Consider the following 19,388-nt stretch of genomic DNA (forward strand, 5'->3'; position numbering starts at 1 on the left):
TCCCATAAGAGCAATAGACCATGGTTCATGGAGTTCGGGGTTGATGGTTTTTAGTTTATTTGAATTGTATAAGAATAAACCCTCAAAAGGTTCAGAAGGCCACCTGAACACGGAGGCAGAGCCTGAGGTGACGTGTGGACAGGCCAAGGAGCACTGAGGAGTTCCCAAGCGCAGGCTGGGGGAGAGCCCAGGGAGGTCCCCTGGGTGGGACCAGCTTGCCAGCACTTGACCTGGGACTTCCCGCCTGCCAGAAGACAGGGCAGGAGCGCGGACGAGGAAAGCCTGAGGAGGCAGCCTCCACAGGACGGCTCGGCTGCCTTGGCCACGGGGCCTTCCATGAGAGGGCTGGCCGGGTGCAGCTGCAGGGAAGGGCAGTGCTCTGGCCTCTCGGAGGATAGCCAACCTGGTCCCCAAGTGGTCCTGCAGCCCTGGGGCCCGAGAGCATCCCTTGGGGAGCGTGTCTAACACAAGCAAGCTGCATGTGTGGCAGCGTGGGGTTAGTACGCCAAAGACTGCCAGTGTGTGCGACACAGCGGCCTCGGGAGCAATAAGGCAGCCGCCTGGAATTAACCCACTTCTGCTTTACTAAGCCACTGACAAGCAGGGTCCTCCGTAGACTTGACTCCTGGCAGGCCACAAGTTTTATCTCGTGCCTCACCAGGACCCTGTTCAGAGAACCGGGAATTGTGTGTAAACGTGACACTGAGAACACACATCCACACACTCGTAGACGTGCACGTCGGCTCCCCACAGAGCTTCCCGCGTGTTTCTGTTCCATATTGCTGTCATTTACAGAGTTCAGACAGCAGTGCGTTTACATCAGAGTTGTTCTGAAATAGCAGGAGCTCCTCAGAACTGTAACTCAAGACCCAGCTGTTTTAACCTTTCCAGGATGGTGACATGAAGCAGTGGAAACACTCGGCACACTGCAGGTAAGAGCCACCTGCAGCCGCTGCCAGGTTCCTGCCAGGTGCTCAATGCGCATTTGTCCCCAGGTGCAGCGGGAACGCACATGTTGAATGGCTGGGTGCTGGCGCTTGCCAGATCTGGACTTGGTGGGATTCTCAGGCTGATAGCTCTTTGTGGGGCAGAGCCGACCTATTTGGTAGACTGCCACCTGAGGGTGAACGTGCATGGTGTCATGACAGACTGGCGAGGACTGAGAACACAGCCACTGTTACCTTCTGGCAAAAATAGCTTGCTGATTTTCCCCAAACAGGCTACTAAAATCAGTGGCCATCTGCCGTCACCACAGTTGTTATACACAAAAAGAATGCAGGATTGTTAAAATTTAAAAAAATGTTCTGGACAGTGAAAGTTCTGCTGTGGACCTGCACAGCCATGGCCAGTGCTTGGGCTGTCCATCAAAGCCCATAACTGCTGCAGCCCACGAGAGAGTAAAGCCCTGGTATCTACAGCAACAGGAGACACTTGGCAAAGAGGACCCCGCAACGGGGCTGTAGCAAGGTGGATGGCGGGCTGTGTGTCTGGGCCATCCCTTAGGGGCCAAGAAGAGGGCTGGGTCCTTACCTGGAGCTAGCTCAGCATTGTTTAGAACCACTCACCTCAAAGCCGCCCTAACGGACATTCCTTTCAACTTCTCTGAAACCATCAAGGGCTGTCGCTCAGGTCACCTCTTAGGATCCTGAGAATGCGGTCTGGGGCCTTCACCTCCTTCTGTAAACAACTGTGGGCGTTCCCCCCTCCACTGGGCATCGCAGGTGAGCAGTACCAGTGCCTGCAAAGTCGAGAAGGACCAGTTGCACCACGGCTTCAGGTAGAACCATGCTGTGCACCTGTATGTCGGCTGTGAATGCTGACAGGTGTGTCCCTGGCTGCATGGTATGCGTGTTGGTGCCGACAGGCTCCCGTGACTCACACCCTTCAGAAGCCGCGTCCCTTTGGGTTGACCTCAGTCTTGAGTGGGGTTCATATCACCCCTACCTCTTGCACGGCCTGCCTCAGATTTTTTTTTTTTAAAGAAATTGATAGTATTGGCATAATACGTTTCTTTTCTTTTTTTTTTTTTTTTTTAAGAGAGAGAGAGAGAGACATAGAATTTTTAATATTTATTTTTTTTAGTTTTTCGGCGGACACAATATCTTTGTGGTGCTAAGGATCGAACCCAGGCTGCATGCATGCCAGGCGAGCGCGATACCTCTTGAGCCACATCCCCAGCCCCATAATACGTTTCTTTGAGAGAAGACAGTTGCTGTCACCATCAAGAAGCCACTCCACATGATTTCTAGAGCTTAATGCTCAATTGGATGCTCATTTGTAACGTGTGTAACTCGAGATATGAGCTTCACAGGGTGCAGTTTCCTTCAGGGTCGTGCCTCCAAGTGTTCCTATTATATACTCAGCGGATCTCGTTCACTCCGTCGTAGAAGAAATCTCCCCTCTCCCCCCGTCCTCTCTCCCCCCTTTCCCCTCTCCCCTTGTGATCCTCTTTCTTCTCACCCTGTCTCCAGTGCAGTTGGGGATTCTTAAAATATTCTCTTTGGCCGGTATCAGAAATTTGCCTCCAAGAAAAACACTACTGAGAATGTTTTTATTTCAGGGCTTGTGTAGTGTTCTCTGGAAATTTCTGTAGAGAGCGTTGTACCCATTCTTCAAAATCTGATGGTGGTCCATGGTGAGTGAGTCATGTAAGAAGCTGTCATTTTATAACAAAATTCAGGTTGAATTTTAATCTTTTTTAAGGGCTTTGTGAGTGATTTCTTGTTCGTCGCACTTTGTTCCTCAGTGTAACTTGGTTCTCAGGAAAGACAACTCGTGCTGTTCCTGCTTCGTGACCGACTGGCCTGGCAGAGGCATAGAAACAGAAAACCGAGTCGGGAGTTGCATTGATTCCTCTTGGTGGGAGACAGGAAGTGAAGGGGCTGGGGCAGCCAGGGTGCCCCTCAGGTCCAGTCGCGTTGGCTCTGCAGGAGTGTAGAGCTGGGTCCCTCTCTCGGATGCTGTTTCCCACGCTCTGAGGACTGGCCTGCAGTTCTCTGCCTTGGCTCCCCACTGGTCCCTGAAAGGCAAGGGGAACGTCCCGTGGCCAAGACGTCCTGCTTCCCAGTCCAAGTGGGGTGGCAGCACATGGCCAAGCCTACATTCAGGGCCCATGCTCATCTGGACACCCTGCAAGTACAGATAAATCCATCCTAAGTGCAACTACATGGTTATAAGCTAAATTAGTGCCCTGCAGAACTCTTAAACAGGTTGTCTGTCAGTAGATCGCCAGGTGTCTCATAAATCAAACGGACACTATAGGGGATCAGTTGTCTCCACACAGTGTGATTCAGTTTGGGCCATGTCACGAGGGGATTCAGTAAGCATGAAGGGACATGGCTTGTGGGCGAGGAGCATAGGATCAAACGTGATCAGAGTGAACTGCGACGTGTCTGCGGCCCTGCCTCTTGTCACAGTGAGGCACCCTGTCATTCTGCTAAAGATGCAGCCTCGCAGAGCTGGCCCAGTCCGTGTTCTGCTCAGCTGGTGCAGACATGAACTCCACGGCTCCTCAGGAGGAGTCATCTCAAGGCCTTTCACTTTTTATCCTTAAATTGCTGATTAAGTACTTTTTTCTTTTTTTTTTTTTTTGGTACAAGGCGTCGAACCCAGGGGATACTTAACCCACAGAGCCTCTTCCTAGCCCTTCTTATTTTTGTATTTTGAGACAGGGCCTTGCTAAGTTGCTGAGGCTGGCCTTGAACTTGTGATCTTCCTGCCTAAGCCTCCCCGGCTTCTGGGATAACAGGCGGGCACCATCATGCCCGGCAACTTCTTACACATTCTAAGAATCACTTCTGATTGCTGGTTCTTGGCGCGTCACCTTTGCAGACAGAGTTTCGCTGCTGTTTCATGAGGTCTTCTCCAGCAGACGTGTGGCAGCCCTGGCCACCCCAGCCGGCCCGGGTCTGAGGCTCATGCTGGGAGCTTTCATGGGGTGGATTCCAGAGTTCCTTCCCCTGGCTTGGATCATGTCTTGATAAAGGAGTCACATGATGCAGAGCAGTTGAGCAACCTCCGCCCCTTGGGGTCCTTACAGAATACCTTTGCAGTGGGGAAGGACCTTGCAAGGGTGTCAGTGTTGTGTGCAGGGATGGGGACACTAGGCAGAAGTTGCTGTCTGACTTTTTACAGTCTTGGTGAAGGCGTTGTCCTTAGTCGGTGAGCATGAGTAGTTAGCTCAGAGCCCCCTAATTTGTAGATTGCTGTGATTGAATTGTGGGCCCCCCTTGTGGACAGCCAGCCAGCCTGTGGAGCCCATCCCCTCTGGGTGTCCCTGAGCAGTGCAGGAGCACTTGCTCTGCAGTAGAGCAGGCACCGACCTGTGAGCGGGCGGTTGTTTCTGGAGTGCTCTGCTCTCCCCTGAGCTCCCTCTGTTCCTCCTGGCAAGGCCCAGCGTGCTTTCCACCCCCGTGACCTCATGACTGAGGACAGATAGACACGTGGTCTTCCAGGGAAGTTGAGGGTTGGTATTGCCCCCAGGAGAACGGCGGAAAGATGGAGGAAGACTGACCACTGCCCAGGATCTGTGGTGCGGAATGCCAAGGAGCTGGCCTTACTTTTTGGACAGAAGATTTCAGGCACATGAACAACAGCCACAGACTTTATTAGGAAGGAACTTCCATCATTTTCCAAGACTTACAGTAGTACCTTTTTTTTTTTAATGTAGCCAAGGCACTTTAAAAAAAAAAACAAACAAAAAAAACCTACCTAATATACCTGGCACAGAAAAGCAAGTACTGAGGCTGCAACTCTGCAAGGAAGAGAAGGACCCAAGGCCTCTGAATGTGGACACCTTTTGGAGAGGCCACCATGGACTAGGCATGGGGCAGGAGGGTGGGGGCCATTCTGGTGCCTGCACAGTGCAGAGGCAGAGCAAGCAGCCGGGATGGTCCAGATGAGAAACAGCCTCACTGTGCTGACGGCAGCACAGGACGGTGTGTGGGGAGGAGAGAACATGTCTGCGTGCTTTTAGGAAGATCCAGCAGGATTTGATAGTGCGTGGCAGGTGGGAGTGGGGGAGGCAAGGCGGCTTCCACCTCTGTTCTATGAACAACTGAGGGGAGCGTGTGGAGCCCTTGACCTAAGTGGTGCTGCCAGGGGAGGGGTGTGGGCAGAGTTTGATACAATAGGACTTGTGGCTCAGGCACATTGAGTTGGAGTTCCCATTAGACACTCAAGTTGGGATACACACGTCAGACTAAATGCATATGTAGGAGAACCGTTAGGACTGTAGAGGTGCATTTGGGGGACTGTTGGTGTGTGGCAATGTTTGCAGCCCTGGTACCAGGGAGTGTAGAGTGAGCAGAGGCGCCAGGGGAGGACTGAGCCCTGGCTGTGTGCACCGGGGAGTCTGGGGAGGAGGGGGCAAGGACACCACGTTACACCCTGGCAACAGGTATTTTAACAACAACAACCGAAAAAATACACAAATACCTTATTTTACTAACAGGATTTTTCTTTCAAAATATATCTAATATGCTAAGTACACTTTATTGTGGAAGGACTTTTATTTTAATTAAATTTTACACAGTATTTTTGAGAGTGTAACTTAGAGGCAGCCGTATCTGCTTGCACATGAGAGAGAGTGTTCCAGAGATCAAAGCTGAGCCTCTTCAGCAGACACGGGTCATTTAGTAATTCAAGCCCTGTGAGGGCAGTCTTCACTTACGTGGCCCAGAACCTGGGACTGGACTTGAGACTCGGTACTTAAGTTTTAAGTGAATAAATGAGTAGGTGAGTGGTTTATTTATGTTCTAAATCTCAGAATTTCTTCTTGCCTCTAATGAATATGCATTCTACATCATTCCAAATTACAAACATACCATGTAGTTAGTATGTTTCTTGTTAAAAGCCATTAGGGCAGAATAGCCTGCTGTGCACTCTGATTCAGAGTCAGGGAAAGGACAGACGAGCAATCCTTGTGGTTGCCAAGGTGCTGGCTGGGCCGGTGTGGTGAGAATCATTTCTGCCTTATTTTCATTCAGTGAAGTGGTGCTTCTGCTATTTATTTTAGTTACATTGGAATTTGTTATACTTATTTCTTTGTTTTCATTTTGATAAGACAAGTACGTGCTTGTGTTATTTATAAAGCTGTTTGGACTCCGCGTGTAAGTACAGTGGTGAAATGCTGGGTCACTGTGGTCGCTGCTTAGAGGGATTTAAAAAGCAGCTCTGACCCAGCAGTTAAGTCTTAGAATCTGGGAATAATCCATTTTCATTTTTGAAAACCAGAAAGGATGGGGCAAAATACAAGCAGAATTAATCTACTGAAATATCTGGATGAACAGAGCTGGACTTTATTTTATTTTTTTTTTTCCTTTTTGGTACCAAGGATTGAACCCAGGGGTGCTTAACCACCGAGCCACGTCCCCAGCCATTTTTATTTTTTTGAGACAGGGTCTCGCTAAGTTGCTTTGTGCCTCACTACATTAAACTTGCAATTCTCCTGCCTCAGCCTCCCGAGGCACTGGGATTACAAGCGTGCGCCGCCACAGCTGGCTCAGAGCTGGACTTCTTGGTGATACTTTTCACACACATGTCAGCGAGTGGCTGGCTATTCCCTCACCAGCTGCCCTTTAGTCTATCAATTCATATGTTTTGAAAACGGGAAAGAGCTCTGAACTACTTCAGTTCTCTATTGCTTAAGTTAAATAGATGTGTTTAGTTTCTTGCCACTTTTTTAAGACTATAACACGAGTCATCCAGGGATGCTTCTGAAAACAGAGTCCGATTTGGGAGATGTGGTCCAGAGCTGCAGGCTCCCAGGTGGTGTGTGCACACCTGGTCCTGGGACCACGCACTGCCCAAGAAGGAGCCCTGGGACCAGAGTTGGTGTTTGTGTGTAGACATGGAGCTGCTTCCTGGGGCACTTGGAAAAGTTGTCAGACGTAGAGCTGCTCTGTCATTGGTTTCGTGGAATTGTGGCCTGAGCGCTTAGAGCAAATGCCTCTTGGTCACTTGATGCTTAGGAAATGATGTGTTTGGAATTTGAACTCAGATCTTCCATAGTCTGTAGCCCATATTCTTCTTCTATCTGCTTCCACAGACCTAAGTCGAGAGCACAGTTTCATCTTCCGTAGTCATTCTGAATTACTCCGCCTGTGTGTTCTCAAAGACTGATGGTAAGGGGTGGGTTTTCATGCCTGCCCTGCCATTTCTTAGCTGTTTAGCCTTGAATAAGACAGTTAAACCCCCGGCCTCAGTTTCCTTACCTGTAAGAGGGTGGGAAGATCAGCCAACCAAAGGGCCCAGTGAACACTAAGTGCTAAATGCTATTAGCATTCAACACACATTTTTGACACCTGTCACCGATATTAAGATCATAACTTGGCTGTACCTTGCCAAGGTACATGGTGGGATTCCTTTCAGATGGCATCTCCGGGATGGGAGTAGTTACCAGGAGACAGGGCAGAGGGGAGAGTGGGAGGCCGCCATGAGTTGACGGGTGCACCGTGCTTTCCCAGCTTGATGAAAACGCTTTGAAGCTAGAAAGAGCTGGCAGCTGCACAACCTTGTGAATGTGCTAAGTGCCACTGGCTTGTGCCCTTTAGCACTATTACTTGTATGTTTGAAAATGTCACTTAAATGAAGCAAAGTTATATGAAAACTTGCTCCACTAAGGCAAGCATCACATCTACCAAGCACACTTATGTTTTTAAATGAAGTTCATGGAATCGCAGGAAGCATTTCTTGACGTTATGATGAGATGGGTTGGAAATGCAGAGGAATGGCTTATTTTGGAACAAACAGTATTGCCTTGAACCTTTGCCATTTTAAGCTGGTTCTTTGGAACACTAGAGCTCTTCTGTTTTCTGGCTCCAAAGTACCCACTTATTTTGTTATGAAAAAGTATACCATTTGCATCTCTTAAGTTTTTCCCCTGAAGTTCATTGCCAACTAAAAATAACTTCATTGCCACACTGTTTCCTTAACTACATGATTGCTTTTATAATGAGGGATAATGTATTTGTGTGGCAGGTTAACAAACTTGCCCTTTGTCACAAAGCTGTGACGTAGTGGAGACTGGTTTACACCCAGTTGCCTGGATGCTGTGGGTTTAAGCAGTGCATTATACTGTCCAGTTGGGGAAGAATCAAAAGCTTATTATCCTTTCCCCAGAAAAACAAAACTGTACATACTAGCAAATTCTTTTAAGTTGTGTTGTTTGTCTCACTTATTACAATGATTTTCTCAATCTATAAAATCTGGTGAGGAAAATATTTGTAATTGGATTTTTATATTTTGAGCTTAAACAATAAAATATTAATAAATTACTTTTGTTACTATCATAATAGAGAAGAAATCTGTAAATGCAGCATGTTGTTATACCTTTACCACCGTGGGTGGGGGAAGGACAGACAGGCAGACGGTGGCAATGGTGCCTCAGCCCTTGTCATGTTAACGGAGACAGATATGTGACAAAATGGAGAATAAAGCGGACTGTTGGACCGTGTGAAGTTAACTAGAATCCCTTGGGTTAAATCTGGGACAAATTTCTAGCTGTCATATTTGATTTTCATTCTTCAGGCTGTATCTTAGGCAACTTGAAGCCTGCCATATGCAGAAACCTTGTGGACTGTGGTCCCCCCTTGTCCCTGACCAGTTGTGTTCCCACAAGTATTCTTCATAGTTGCCAATGAACTGAACAGTCGGGCACACGGTGGCCTGGAGACTGGGCCAGACCCAGAGATGGATCATAAACTTAATGTGAGAGTGACAGGAATTTTGCTTATCAGACGTTGTCAACTCAGGGTGACCAGTAAAGCCCTCAGGTGAGTTAAACTGGTTCATGTTACAGCTGAGTTTCTCCTACCCGAGGTGGTGAATCATCAGTGCAGTCGTCAACCTGAGAACCGCCCCCCCAACACACACACACAGACTGCTCCTCCCCTGCAGCCTCGGCCTTCTCTCTCTGCTCCTGGATAACAGAGAGCTGTCTTTCCCTACTGTCCACACTTCCCTGCCGGTTACCCAGCATGGTCATGGTTTTTTGCTTGACACCTGTATGTGTAGCACACCCCCGTGTGGGTTCCGTGGGGGGGATGGAGCCATTAACGTGCTGTGGCTGTCCTGCATTTCTGGTCATGTTTTTGTTTTCCGAGTTAATAACCGACAGTTATTTTGATTGCCTCATTTTCTTTGTCTCTGTTACTAATTCACTGTAAAGCACCCGAGTGACAATCTCCCCTTGAGCCTCTCAGCACATCCCAGAGCCTTTCGATGCCGCCCGACCCCATGGTGAATGCCTGGTGGCGCTGCCCTCCACCTCTCCAGCAGACGTCGTCTGGCCTTCCCATGGCCATGAGCCCAGGGATTCCCTTTGTGTGGCTTGGTCTCTTCTCCTTTCTGGGGCTACTCTCAGACGGGCATCAAACCACATTTAATACAGAGGCCACTGAGAAGCAGATGGACGCGGCCGGAGTGGAGCCCAGGTCCTCTGATGTGGGTGGAGGTGTTGGGCGGGGGAGTCCGCACATTAGCATGTGTGCCTTTGTGTCTGAGCTAGAAGTCTCCCCAGAAAGGCTGTCCTCCTGCTGAGGTGTCATTCCTGACGTGGCCGGAGCGAGGCTGGACCACAGCATGTTCCCCTGGGCTTCCCATCGCAGCCCTCAGGAAGGTCATACATTTGGGGGTTGCCTTGTTCCAGAGGAGAGTGGGGCAGGGGGTGAGAAGTCGCCCCTTTTACCTGTTCTGTGCCCCGATTTCTGCAGAGTCTAGGAACAACAGTTCTCAGACTGTGGAAATTAGCAGATGGAGATTGGGTGTTTCCTGGCTCCTTCCCTCTCCGGATCTGCGCTCAGGCCTTCTCATCAGCCCCTGTTCACCCATCTGCTCTACAGCTTCCAAAATATCGTTCCATCCCATCTTCTGTGGACTCTGCCTATCCTTTTAATTCCACCGTTTCGGTTGAGTACTGGGAGCAGGTGAAACAAAATGGTACTTCTGCTTTGCCATCCTGACTGGAGCCACTCCGCCTTCTTCCTGGTCCACCGTGTCCGCCATGCTGCTCTTCATGTGCATTGATAACTGTCCCTCTTTCTAGCCTGAGAGCGCTGCAGCCAACCTCCACCCCTGTCCACACGGAGTGACCAATGTGTGCAGAACAAGAAAGACTGTTGGTATTCTGTAGAAGTAACTGTGTAGCCAGCCCGACGTCAGGGAAAGTGACGTCTACTACTAGCTGCTCATCTGAGAATAAAGCAATAGTTCTTATCTAAATTCGTCAGCAAAACGTGAGCTTTATCAATGATAATTTTAAAATATCAAAAATTCCCTTGTCCCTTGAGTTTTCTTATTCCTGCAAGAAATTCTTATTCCCTTGTATCTGTAGTCTTTTTAAAGTAACTGTTGAATGACACATAGTATCTTGTTCTTAAATCACTACAGAGCTGCCATCAAATGTTTGAGATTAAGTCAATATCATATATTCAATATTCTTTTCAAAAAAGAAACACCCTTGTCATGACCTAATGTGTTACAACAGGATGCTGAGTCTCGCTGTGGGTGCTGAAATACCCACCCCACTCCCCAGCCATTTAAGGCTGTAATAAACGCGGGACTCGGTCCTTTGTGTTCACGCAGCCTCATTCCTCACTTTATTTAGCTTCTCAGTTATTTTTGTTTTCTCAGATATGTTATGGGAAATGTGTTGGGTCAGCCTTTTGTTTTTGAGTTCACGTGCTGCCCAACTGTGGTCTTACAAGTCGAGTTGTCTATTTTGGATACTCTACTAAGGTAGATACGTTTGGCTAATGAGAGTCCAGAGCTCGAGGTTTACATTGCATTTCTTACATGATGATTTTAGAGCAATCAACTTAGCATCTTCTGTCTTTGTGATATTAATTCTTGAGATGCCTATATAAATTAAATTTATCAATTTGCCTACCAGAATTCTAATAGCTTGCCTTATAGTTTTATTTTCTTAACATTTGGAAAGGGATAAATTCAGGAAACATGAATATACTCCAAGTTTGTTTAAATTCAGTTGACATTTCAATGTGGTTTATATTTGAACTTCAGGGCACACGTGTTTTTAAGACGGCTCATTCCCTGGCTTCTCTCACCAGCACGTTGTTTCCCAGGGCCTCCTGTCTGAAAGGAGCCTGATGTTGAAACTTCTTCGTTTTATTTCCTGGACTAATTATATGAGTTTGTAGAGATCCACACAAATTGCTTGTGTATCTCTAAATGATAACATACATGGGCTGATAAAAGGAAGATAAATACTTAACTGTTTTAAAACAGCCATAAACAGCCAGATGAGAACATGATTTCAGTGTGGAGTTATCAGTTCTCTATACTTTCTTTCATTGAACTGGTTTTTTTTTGCTGTTGTTGTTGTTGTTGTTGTCATTGTGTTTAAGGTTGTTTAAGCCACATAAACTAGGGGAAAATGGAAAGAGATTTAAATGACAGAGTACTCCTGCGTACAAGGTTCTAGTTGAGGACTAGCAGTTACACTGAGCAGGGTCCCCGAGAGTACAGCGTGCTGTTTTCCATCTCCGCTGGAGACAGATTTTCCCACATTATACTCCGTTCCCGTTCGTTGTCTTGGGCCCAGCATCCCCAGAGCTGCTTCTCCTGCCTCACGGGGCTGGGCTTCTGGCCCTGGTGCCCTGGGCTGCTTTTGCCATTCCTCAGTGCCACCCCTGCACTGCGGTGGAAACAGTATGCTCTCACAACTCACCCTGGGGACCCAACCCAACCCCATTCCCTCGCATTTTTCCAAAGCACCATCTACTTCTAGCCAAAAACAAGTAAATAGCGCCTGTCTCCTTTCCCTGTCATTCTCTGTGCCTAATGACCTTTTACGCATTACGTAAGATGCAGCTTGAAATGTCAGCCCCGCTTGTCTTGACTCTCCTGCATCGAGGGTGTTTGGGAGCCATCTGGGATGATTGTAAGCATGAGCTCAGCTAAGTCCAGAGCTGTCTTGCTCAAATGACAGCTTAACACCCGTTGTCTATTCAGGAGGTCACATGTGAGAATATAAAAGTACTCCCTGAAAGAGGTACTAAGAGATGTGGTAGTCTCCAGAAATTTGATTATGAAGGTTCCGTGACACCGAGTGGGAAAACCAACATGGATGGTTTACATCAGGCTCCTTACCAGAGTGTGGACTCTCTAGTTTGGGGGCTGTGGTCCCGGGACCTGGCTTGGGTTTTTATTTGTGGTCTCACTAAATTATTCACAGATGAATAGATGGTGCAGCTGTTTAAAGTCAGAACTGGCAGGTGCTGAGGATTGTATTCAGCTTCCGAATCCTGTTCTTGTCATTTGTTCCACAGTGATGCCCACTTTCTTAGAAAAAAATACGTTGCTATCTCACGTTGAATACGTATTAGCTTTAGCATGTGAAGGAGGAAAGACATCTCCTGTAGGTGGTACTGAGCCTTAGAAATTATCAAAAAGGAGGAGACAGGTCTCATATCCTGGTCATTCATCAAAAGGAGCTTAGACTTTGGGTGGAAGGATGGACTTGCTGAATGTAAGAACGATGCATGCAAAGACGAGCATGAGTCTCTTAGCTGTAAAATTCTACTGGTGTGTAGAAACCCATAGATTTCAGGGGTTTGGTGATAGAATACTGATGCCTGCAGAATATGAAGCACTGTTGAGTTGAAAATGAAAATGTTGTTTTAATCATTTAAAAATGTGTGGATTCCAATAATAGTATTGATGGAATTGTGGTGATGAACATGAATCTTACTGATGAGACGCTTAGTCTTCTGCACTCTAGGAAGGGTTACTTCCTGACACCTTCTCCTGAACACATCAGCTAATGCTAGCAGCAAGTCCTAATCCTAAAGGATCACTTTTTAAATTTGGCTTGTGTTGTATCTTCTCCCAATTTTTAAATCTCATTTACTTACGTATTTTTTATTTCTGTGACACAGAGACTCAAACCCAGGGCCTTGTTTAATTCTTTGGCTCACTAAGATAATGACTCAATTTCTAGTCACTCTGAGTTTTTTCTTGACCAAGTGTTAATATCCTTAACACATCTGAGTACACATGGGTGTTGGAGACACATGCATTTCAGACCTGTGTCCTCGCTGTGGTGCTGTGTCTGTTTTTACTGTCATCAGAGTGGCTGTTGCCCACGAAGAGCCTGATGAATGTGTAATCAATGTTCTGCTTGTTGTGTCCTTCACAGGTCCTGTTGTCTTTGGAGATGGGTCACTGGATTTCCGAGGAGCCCTTTGAGCTTTTTAACCACTTCCCTGCCGCTCCCGTGAGTCAGATAATGTTTTGGATGGTAAATGCAATCTAGTATTGCTATAAGCGTGAGCTCTGCTGACTAAGTCCAGAGCAGTCTTGCTCAAATGAGAAAGACGTAGCCGCAGAACTTCACACCTGTTGTCTATTCAGGAGGTCACGTGTGAGGATATGAAAGTACTCCCTGAAAGAGTACTGAGAGATGTGGTGTCTCCAGAAATTTAAATATTAATTTAAATTTAAATATGAATTTAAAGTAGGGGCCCTGGGAACCTCAGGAACACAATTGAGGAAAATAAGCAAACTGGATTCTTGACGGTGTAGCCTTATATATTGCTGTTTTAAAAAGTAATCATTTTTACTGTTATCAGAGACAAAACTGATAGGTATGAAAATTGTGGCTTGCTATCATTATGTGGTCTTTATATTTTGATTTTCCTAAATTCACTTCAACTATACTGACTTTTAAATATTTCAAACAGTTAATGGAAAATTTCCAAGTTCTAATTTAAAAAAAATAATAATAATAATAGTGAAGTGGGTTAATTATGGCTTGTTTGGAAGCAGGATTATACAGACGTTGGCTTTTATTTTCAAGAATGTTGACTGGTTTGTGGCAGTTTATTATTTCAAAAGATTAATATCTGGAAGATAAGTGATGGTTGTATCTGCCATTTGTTGTGTATTTGCTGACCGGCCCTCTGACTGTAATATAGCAAGAAACTGAACTCTGCTCTCCAGCCATTGCCGTTATCTGGGTTGTTAAATTGTTTTTGTTTTCATTTTTAAGATTACTGTTTTGATTTCCTTTCAACTTTGTCAGTGTTTTCTTAAGGAGAGAAAAAAATTCCTCCTAGCAAGACTGTTTGTTTGAATACTATTAGGAATTGAAGTGTAAAGTGCAAACAGATTCTTCTCATTTCTGTCATAAGAGAATAGAGCTCTGAGTAACATTGTGAGGTCTGTTTTGGAAATCCATTTTTTCTGCTGCCTGAGAAATTGATACAAATTAATCATGTTGCTGCCGGTTTTTCCTGTTACCATTTCCCCAAGTCCATATCCATCATTGTAGTCATGGAAACACCAGAAGCTTACTGTATTGTGAAGTTGTGAAATTTTCTTATCATCACATTTTTTTTAACTTGATACAAAGCCGTGATACGCCTGTTGAATTTTTAAAGCCTTCTTAAATGCAGTTGTGGAAATAGTTCTCAGGAGCGTTCTTCGCCCCCTACATCGTTGGGAAAGTGAGACATGGCAGAAGGGAGAGCAGTGCCCACAGCTTAACTCAGAAGGCATAGTGAAATGTGAGGGCCCCCAGGCTAAGTCTGGAGGAACTTAGGAGTGAAAAGGAAGAAAGACTGAATAAAGAAAAAGGCAGTGGTGGAACAGTAGGAGGTGGAGACAAACTCAGGGAACGCTGGCCGCAGGTGAATCCAAACTTCACAACATGGACTCGAAAGTAAACATCTGAGAAATTGCTCCTACATTTATTCCTCAGATGTTCATTGCATTAATTCTACTACAAAACCTTTAAAAGGAACTGAAACAGTGGGACCTAAAGTTTTGCAGTTGTGAGCATAAGTTGTGTTCGTAAAATGCTCTATAAACGTTTGCTTATTTCATGAACATCAGATTTTATTTTTGCATTCTAGAACACTTTTTTTTTCAGTTTGCTGATGAACAGTAATGCAAATATTTTTTCTTAAATAGAATCAGAGGTGAGTCTATAACTTTGTCAATGTCTTAAATGGAATGTTTTTCTAAACCACAAATTAAATTTAGCTCAGTTTTCTAAAATAGAGCTTACTAGAAGAGAAAGTACATGTCTGTATTAGAATACTGAGAAAATCCTATAGTCTGAGAAGATAGTAAAGTGCATAATTTTCTTCATTGAAAATCAAACTTTTCCTTGTAATAAGGCACAGGTATTTTGTAACCAAATTACAAAATTGTAAATATTATTATAAAAGTTAAACATAATCATCTCACCTAATAAGTTATATTTAATTACTAAAATACCTTCATATTTAACAGCCATACTGGAAAAAAAAAATAGTACAATCTTCATAGAAACTAAAATGGCATACAATTTGAAATATGTATTTCAGCATTAACTTAAAACTAAGCTGTCAACAGATAAGTAAATACGCTGTTTTGGGTAATGAAAATTTAAAGTAGCTAAGAGGAGTAAAAATGCACTGTTATTTCCAAATATTAAACTGCTAATAACCACTAATGAGAAAATCCCTGAATATATAGTGTATTTTTATGGCTTAGAGAAGTTTGTCTTCCTTGTAATTGTGATAGTGTTGCTGAATTCAGGACACGTGGATATTTACACAACCCATAAACAGTGCTTAGAGGATCCGTTCCAAGATTATCTCTACTATGTAGCACAAGTGTTCTGTTTTCCAGTTATTTACTGATGAACTCGAGCGTGACATTCTTGGTTGTGACAGCAGAGTCTGAATTGTCACTCTCTCAGCCGTGAATTCATCTTCGCATAGGTGTCCACCAGACCACAGTGCCAGGTCCTTGCTAGTTTGGGTTTTGCTTTGGCTCGTTAAGTGGTGCGGGTCAGCGATGATGTTGAGGTTGTCGTCTGGAGCATGGGCCCGTGGGCACCCAGCGCTGTCTCAGGTGAGGGATGGAGTGCAGCAGTGTCTTTCAGTGCTTTGGGATTAGCTGTGGGAAGAATCCAGCACAGTCTTTCTGGGGTATGCCTACGGCATTTAGAAATCCGCCGGTCGAATCATCATGGTGGTGGCCTTAAGCGAGTAGCCTGACCCCTTCCAGTAGTACCACTTAATACCATTGAATTTATTTGTGTTCTGCTTCTGTGGATAGTACATTCCGTTCAGGTTGGAAGGGCCACATGCATCAAACCACCAGCCTGTGGAGGCAAAGCGCAGAAGGAATTAGGACCCAGGGATGCCAGCTCCGTGCACTGGCGGTCATGCCCAGGCCTTCCAGCAGGCCTGGGCATCTTCACGGGCATAGTACACCACAGTGCTGAGTGTGCTCCCAGCCACACACCCAGGTCCCAGTGCTGACAGCTAAGTGTTCTCACGCGCCTTCGCACTCCTTTCCTCTTGGGCTTCGTGGAAAGGCACCTCGTCCACGGGCACCTGCTTTGGTCGAGACCTGGTACCTTGGGAAGTAGAGGTCCTGGGAACCTCAGGAACCCTGAGATGGCCATCATCAGGCCAGGACTGCATCCCTCCCAGCAGCATGGGGGCTGAAACACCCAAGGAAAGGACTTGTTGCAGCTGGTTAAAAAGGAGGGTGGGAGTGGGTGCTGTCTGAGCCGGAGCACAGCGAGCAGAGCATGCCCTCCTGCCTTCACTCTGGGCAGGGCCCACAGGTGGCAAACCAGGGCCAGGGCTGGCCAGAAGAAAGGACCTTGGTTTGCATGTGTAAAGATTTGGGTTTGATACCATGTCTGTTAATTTTTGTAATACAGAAAACTATAACATGACTATTTTTGATAATGCCACACTTGGTAAAATAGATGAAGCGAGTGAACCTCAGCTCGGGGCTCCCCCAGCGGAAGGTGGGGGCGGTATCCATGGGGTGGCCTTTGACTTATCTGTAACATTTTATTCCTTTAAAGAATTCTAATGCAAAACATATCTTTAATGTATACACATTGGATGTGAGTGCTACTTATCTCCCTAGCGCCTGACTGACTTCCTGCTGTGGATTCTGTTCCTTGAGATGCCTCAGATTAATGGAAATGTGGTGGGAAGCTTGTATGTTACCCGGAATCCTTGTGATATGGCAGAGTGACAGATGTGGCCCCCCCAGAGCCCACCATCTGCCCCTCTCCAGAAATCACACCCAAACAGATATCTGGCTGCACATTAGGCCACAGCTTCTTCATGGCCAGACCACCAGGTGGAAGTGGGCCCCTTCGTAGTCTGGCCCCACCCCACTGTCCCCTTGGGCTCCTTTCTTCTCCCGTCTCTCCTGTATTTCCACTCTCAGCCCCTAAATCTCTATTTGTATAAAAAAAATATACTGTTTCTTGATCGTTTATGTGACTCCCTGCTCTTGAGTAGCCATTGGGCCTGTGGGAGTTCTGGAAAGCACCACAGAAACAGGTCTAGCAAGTGGGGCAGCAGTGACTGTCTCTCCTTAAAGCCTCCGAGCTGGGGGACGTTCCGTGTTACCAGGCAGCAACTGCCACCTCAGGGGCCGAGTTCTTGAGGTGGTAAAGACATGAAGTTTGGACTTAGGGAAACTACTGGGTTTCACTTTATTTCCATAAAAACACCCTCCTTTTGACTACGAATGGTCCCTGAAGAGCCGAACGGCATAGGCTGGGCTGAGCGCTGCTGGTCTCGTGTCCCTTGTCCTGAGAGGCGGTTGGCCACCGCTCTCGCCTTTGCCCTTCCTGAGTGTAGTGAATCCGTTTTTGCTCATTCAGTTTATTCTCACGAATTAGTCCCTGCCAATTTCTGTGTGCACTGTTGGCAGAACTCTTGGTGCTATTTTAGTGTTTTTAAGAAGGAACTTGACAGCGTTTGTCACACTTCTCCCTTATCTGAGTCACTACCAGCTGGTTCCCGATATTCAATTTCTAAACCTTCAACAATCAGAAGGGTGAGCTTTCTAACAGTTGGTCCCCATCACTGAGCTCTTAAGTGGCTCACCAATCTGCTATCTAAGTGACGGCTGCAACAGCCTTTGGCTCCTGGGGATGGCTTCCGTTTCCGTTTTTAAAGCAATCTGACACAAAAGGTGGAAAAGAAGAAAGACCTTGATTTAAAGTGAACACTCACTCATTTACATCTGAGGCACTGATAAAATGGGTTGATAGTTTCTTTGTGTTCATAAGTCTTTGCTCTTATTCTAGTGAAATTCTCACCAATAAAAGACAACTGAAAATTCCTTGTTCAAACATTGTTGGTGACTAGAAATGAGGCGAAATGGGACTTGGGCATCTCTGTGACGTCTGATGTGCAGCAAGAGCACACTCGGGAAAGCTCAGAGAATACTGAGGCCCCCCAGCTGCCAGCTGCCGGCCCTTCCAGCCCTGCACTCTTACTCCAAACTAACCGTCTAAAAGAGTGAAAAGCAAATTTGCCTATATCAAGGTAGTATGTCTATTTATGAAATTTTGGACATTGTTACTAGTCACATTTGGAGTCCCAGCTGCCAGGCTTTTGCACTTTCAAAGTGTCCCTTGCCCATACAGAAGAGTCGCCCTACCTCCTGTCAGCATTTGCGAGCATTTGCAGATACATTTGTCGTTGTCCGCATCCTTTGTGCTAAAGTCATTTCCTGGCTGGCTAATGCTGCTTATTTTGCCGGCTGTGCCTGAAAGTCCTTTAAGGTGAATCCTGTAAGCATGCAAAAGGAAAAAATAAAAACCGTAATTGGCTCGGGTCATTGGTTTACCGTAGTGGAAAATTTCTCATAGTGAAGAATTCCATTCTACAGCAGCGTGCTGTGGACTGGCCAGTGGACTTCAGTGCCTACCCTGGACAAAATAGTTTGCACTGGTATAAACAGGAACCAACTTATCATCAAATCCTTCAGCAAAGAGGGATGTTTTTGTGAAAACTTCAACACATATCACTTGCACAAGCATCAACAGGGACTGAAGGGCCCTGTAATTGATTTTCCTGCTGCTTTCAGATAAACAGAAGAGTGGGCTGCAGCATGGAGGGACCTCCCCCCGCCCCAGGGGGCACCAGTCCTTATCCACACGGAAAGGAGTCCAAGACGCTGACCAGCCTCAAACTCATTGTTTCCAGTAGGGGTGGGGGTGGCACAGAGAGGGGAGCAGACAAAGGATGGTCCTTGAGTTTGGAATCAATAGAACTGCAGAGAAAATAAACCATGTGCCTTGCTTTGCCCCATTTCTCTACTGTGGTGTGGTCAACCTGTTCAGCCATGAGAAAGGAGGAAATGTTTTACTGGGACACCAGATAGCAGCACATACTTGTAGAATATTGCACAAGTATGGCGTTCATCGTCATCGCTGTGCATGCAAAGAGACCCTGAGGAAAGGTGGAAGACTCCTTGTGGTTTGTAGAATCTTCCCATAACCGTACTCTAGTCACTGCCTCAGAAAGCCCACAGGTGGATGGTTTGGGGCAGATCAGAGCTTGCTTTCCATGATGGGCATGGCTGCGGGAGGGGTGAACCAGAGCACC

General features: G+C 46.2%; 2 protein-coding genes across 4 annotated transcripts in view; one reads left to right on the forward strand and one right to left on the reverse strand.

Moving 5' to 3' along the window:
• The window catches only part of Mcph1 (microcephalin 1), a 198,010-nt gene that overhangs the window by 70,542 nt on the left and 108,080 nt on the right, over window positions 1-19,388 (forward strand). For 2 of the 3 annotated variants that reach the window (XM_046460532.2, XM_058584852.1), the window contains exon 12: window positions 13,160-13,237. In XM_046460532.2, the coding sequence (XP_046316488.1) occupies window positions 13,160-13,237 (78 nt within the window). Of the gene's footprint in view, window positions 1-13,159; window positions 13,262-19,388 lie in introns of all 3 variants that reach the window. The other variant, XM_046460525.2, reaches the window with a different exon arrangement.
• Window positions 14,691-19,388, reverse strand: part of Angpt2 (angiopoietin 2) — a 51,247-nt gene continuing 46,549 nt past the window's right edge. The window contains exons 8-9 of the mRNA XM_046460545.2: window positions 18,439-18,569; window positions 14,691-16,117 (exon numbers count right to left, since the gene is read on the reverse strand). Coding sequence (XP_046316501.1) covers window positions 15,957-16,117; window positions 18,439-18,569 — 292 coding nt within the window. The 3' untranslated portion in view covers window positions 14,691-15,956. The remainder of the gene's footprint in view (window positions 16,118-18,438; window positions 18,570-19,388) is intronic.

This window comes from Marmota monax, unplaced genomic scaffold (assembly GCF_021218885.2).
Source record: "Marmota monax isolate L192 unplaced genomic scaffold, Marmota_monax_Labrador192_F-V1.1 WCK01_AAM20220418_F8-fsc00310, whole genome shotgun sequence".
NCBI lineage: Eukaryota > Metazoa > Chordata > Mammalia > Rodentia > Sciuridae > Marmota > Marmota monax.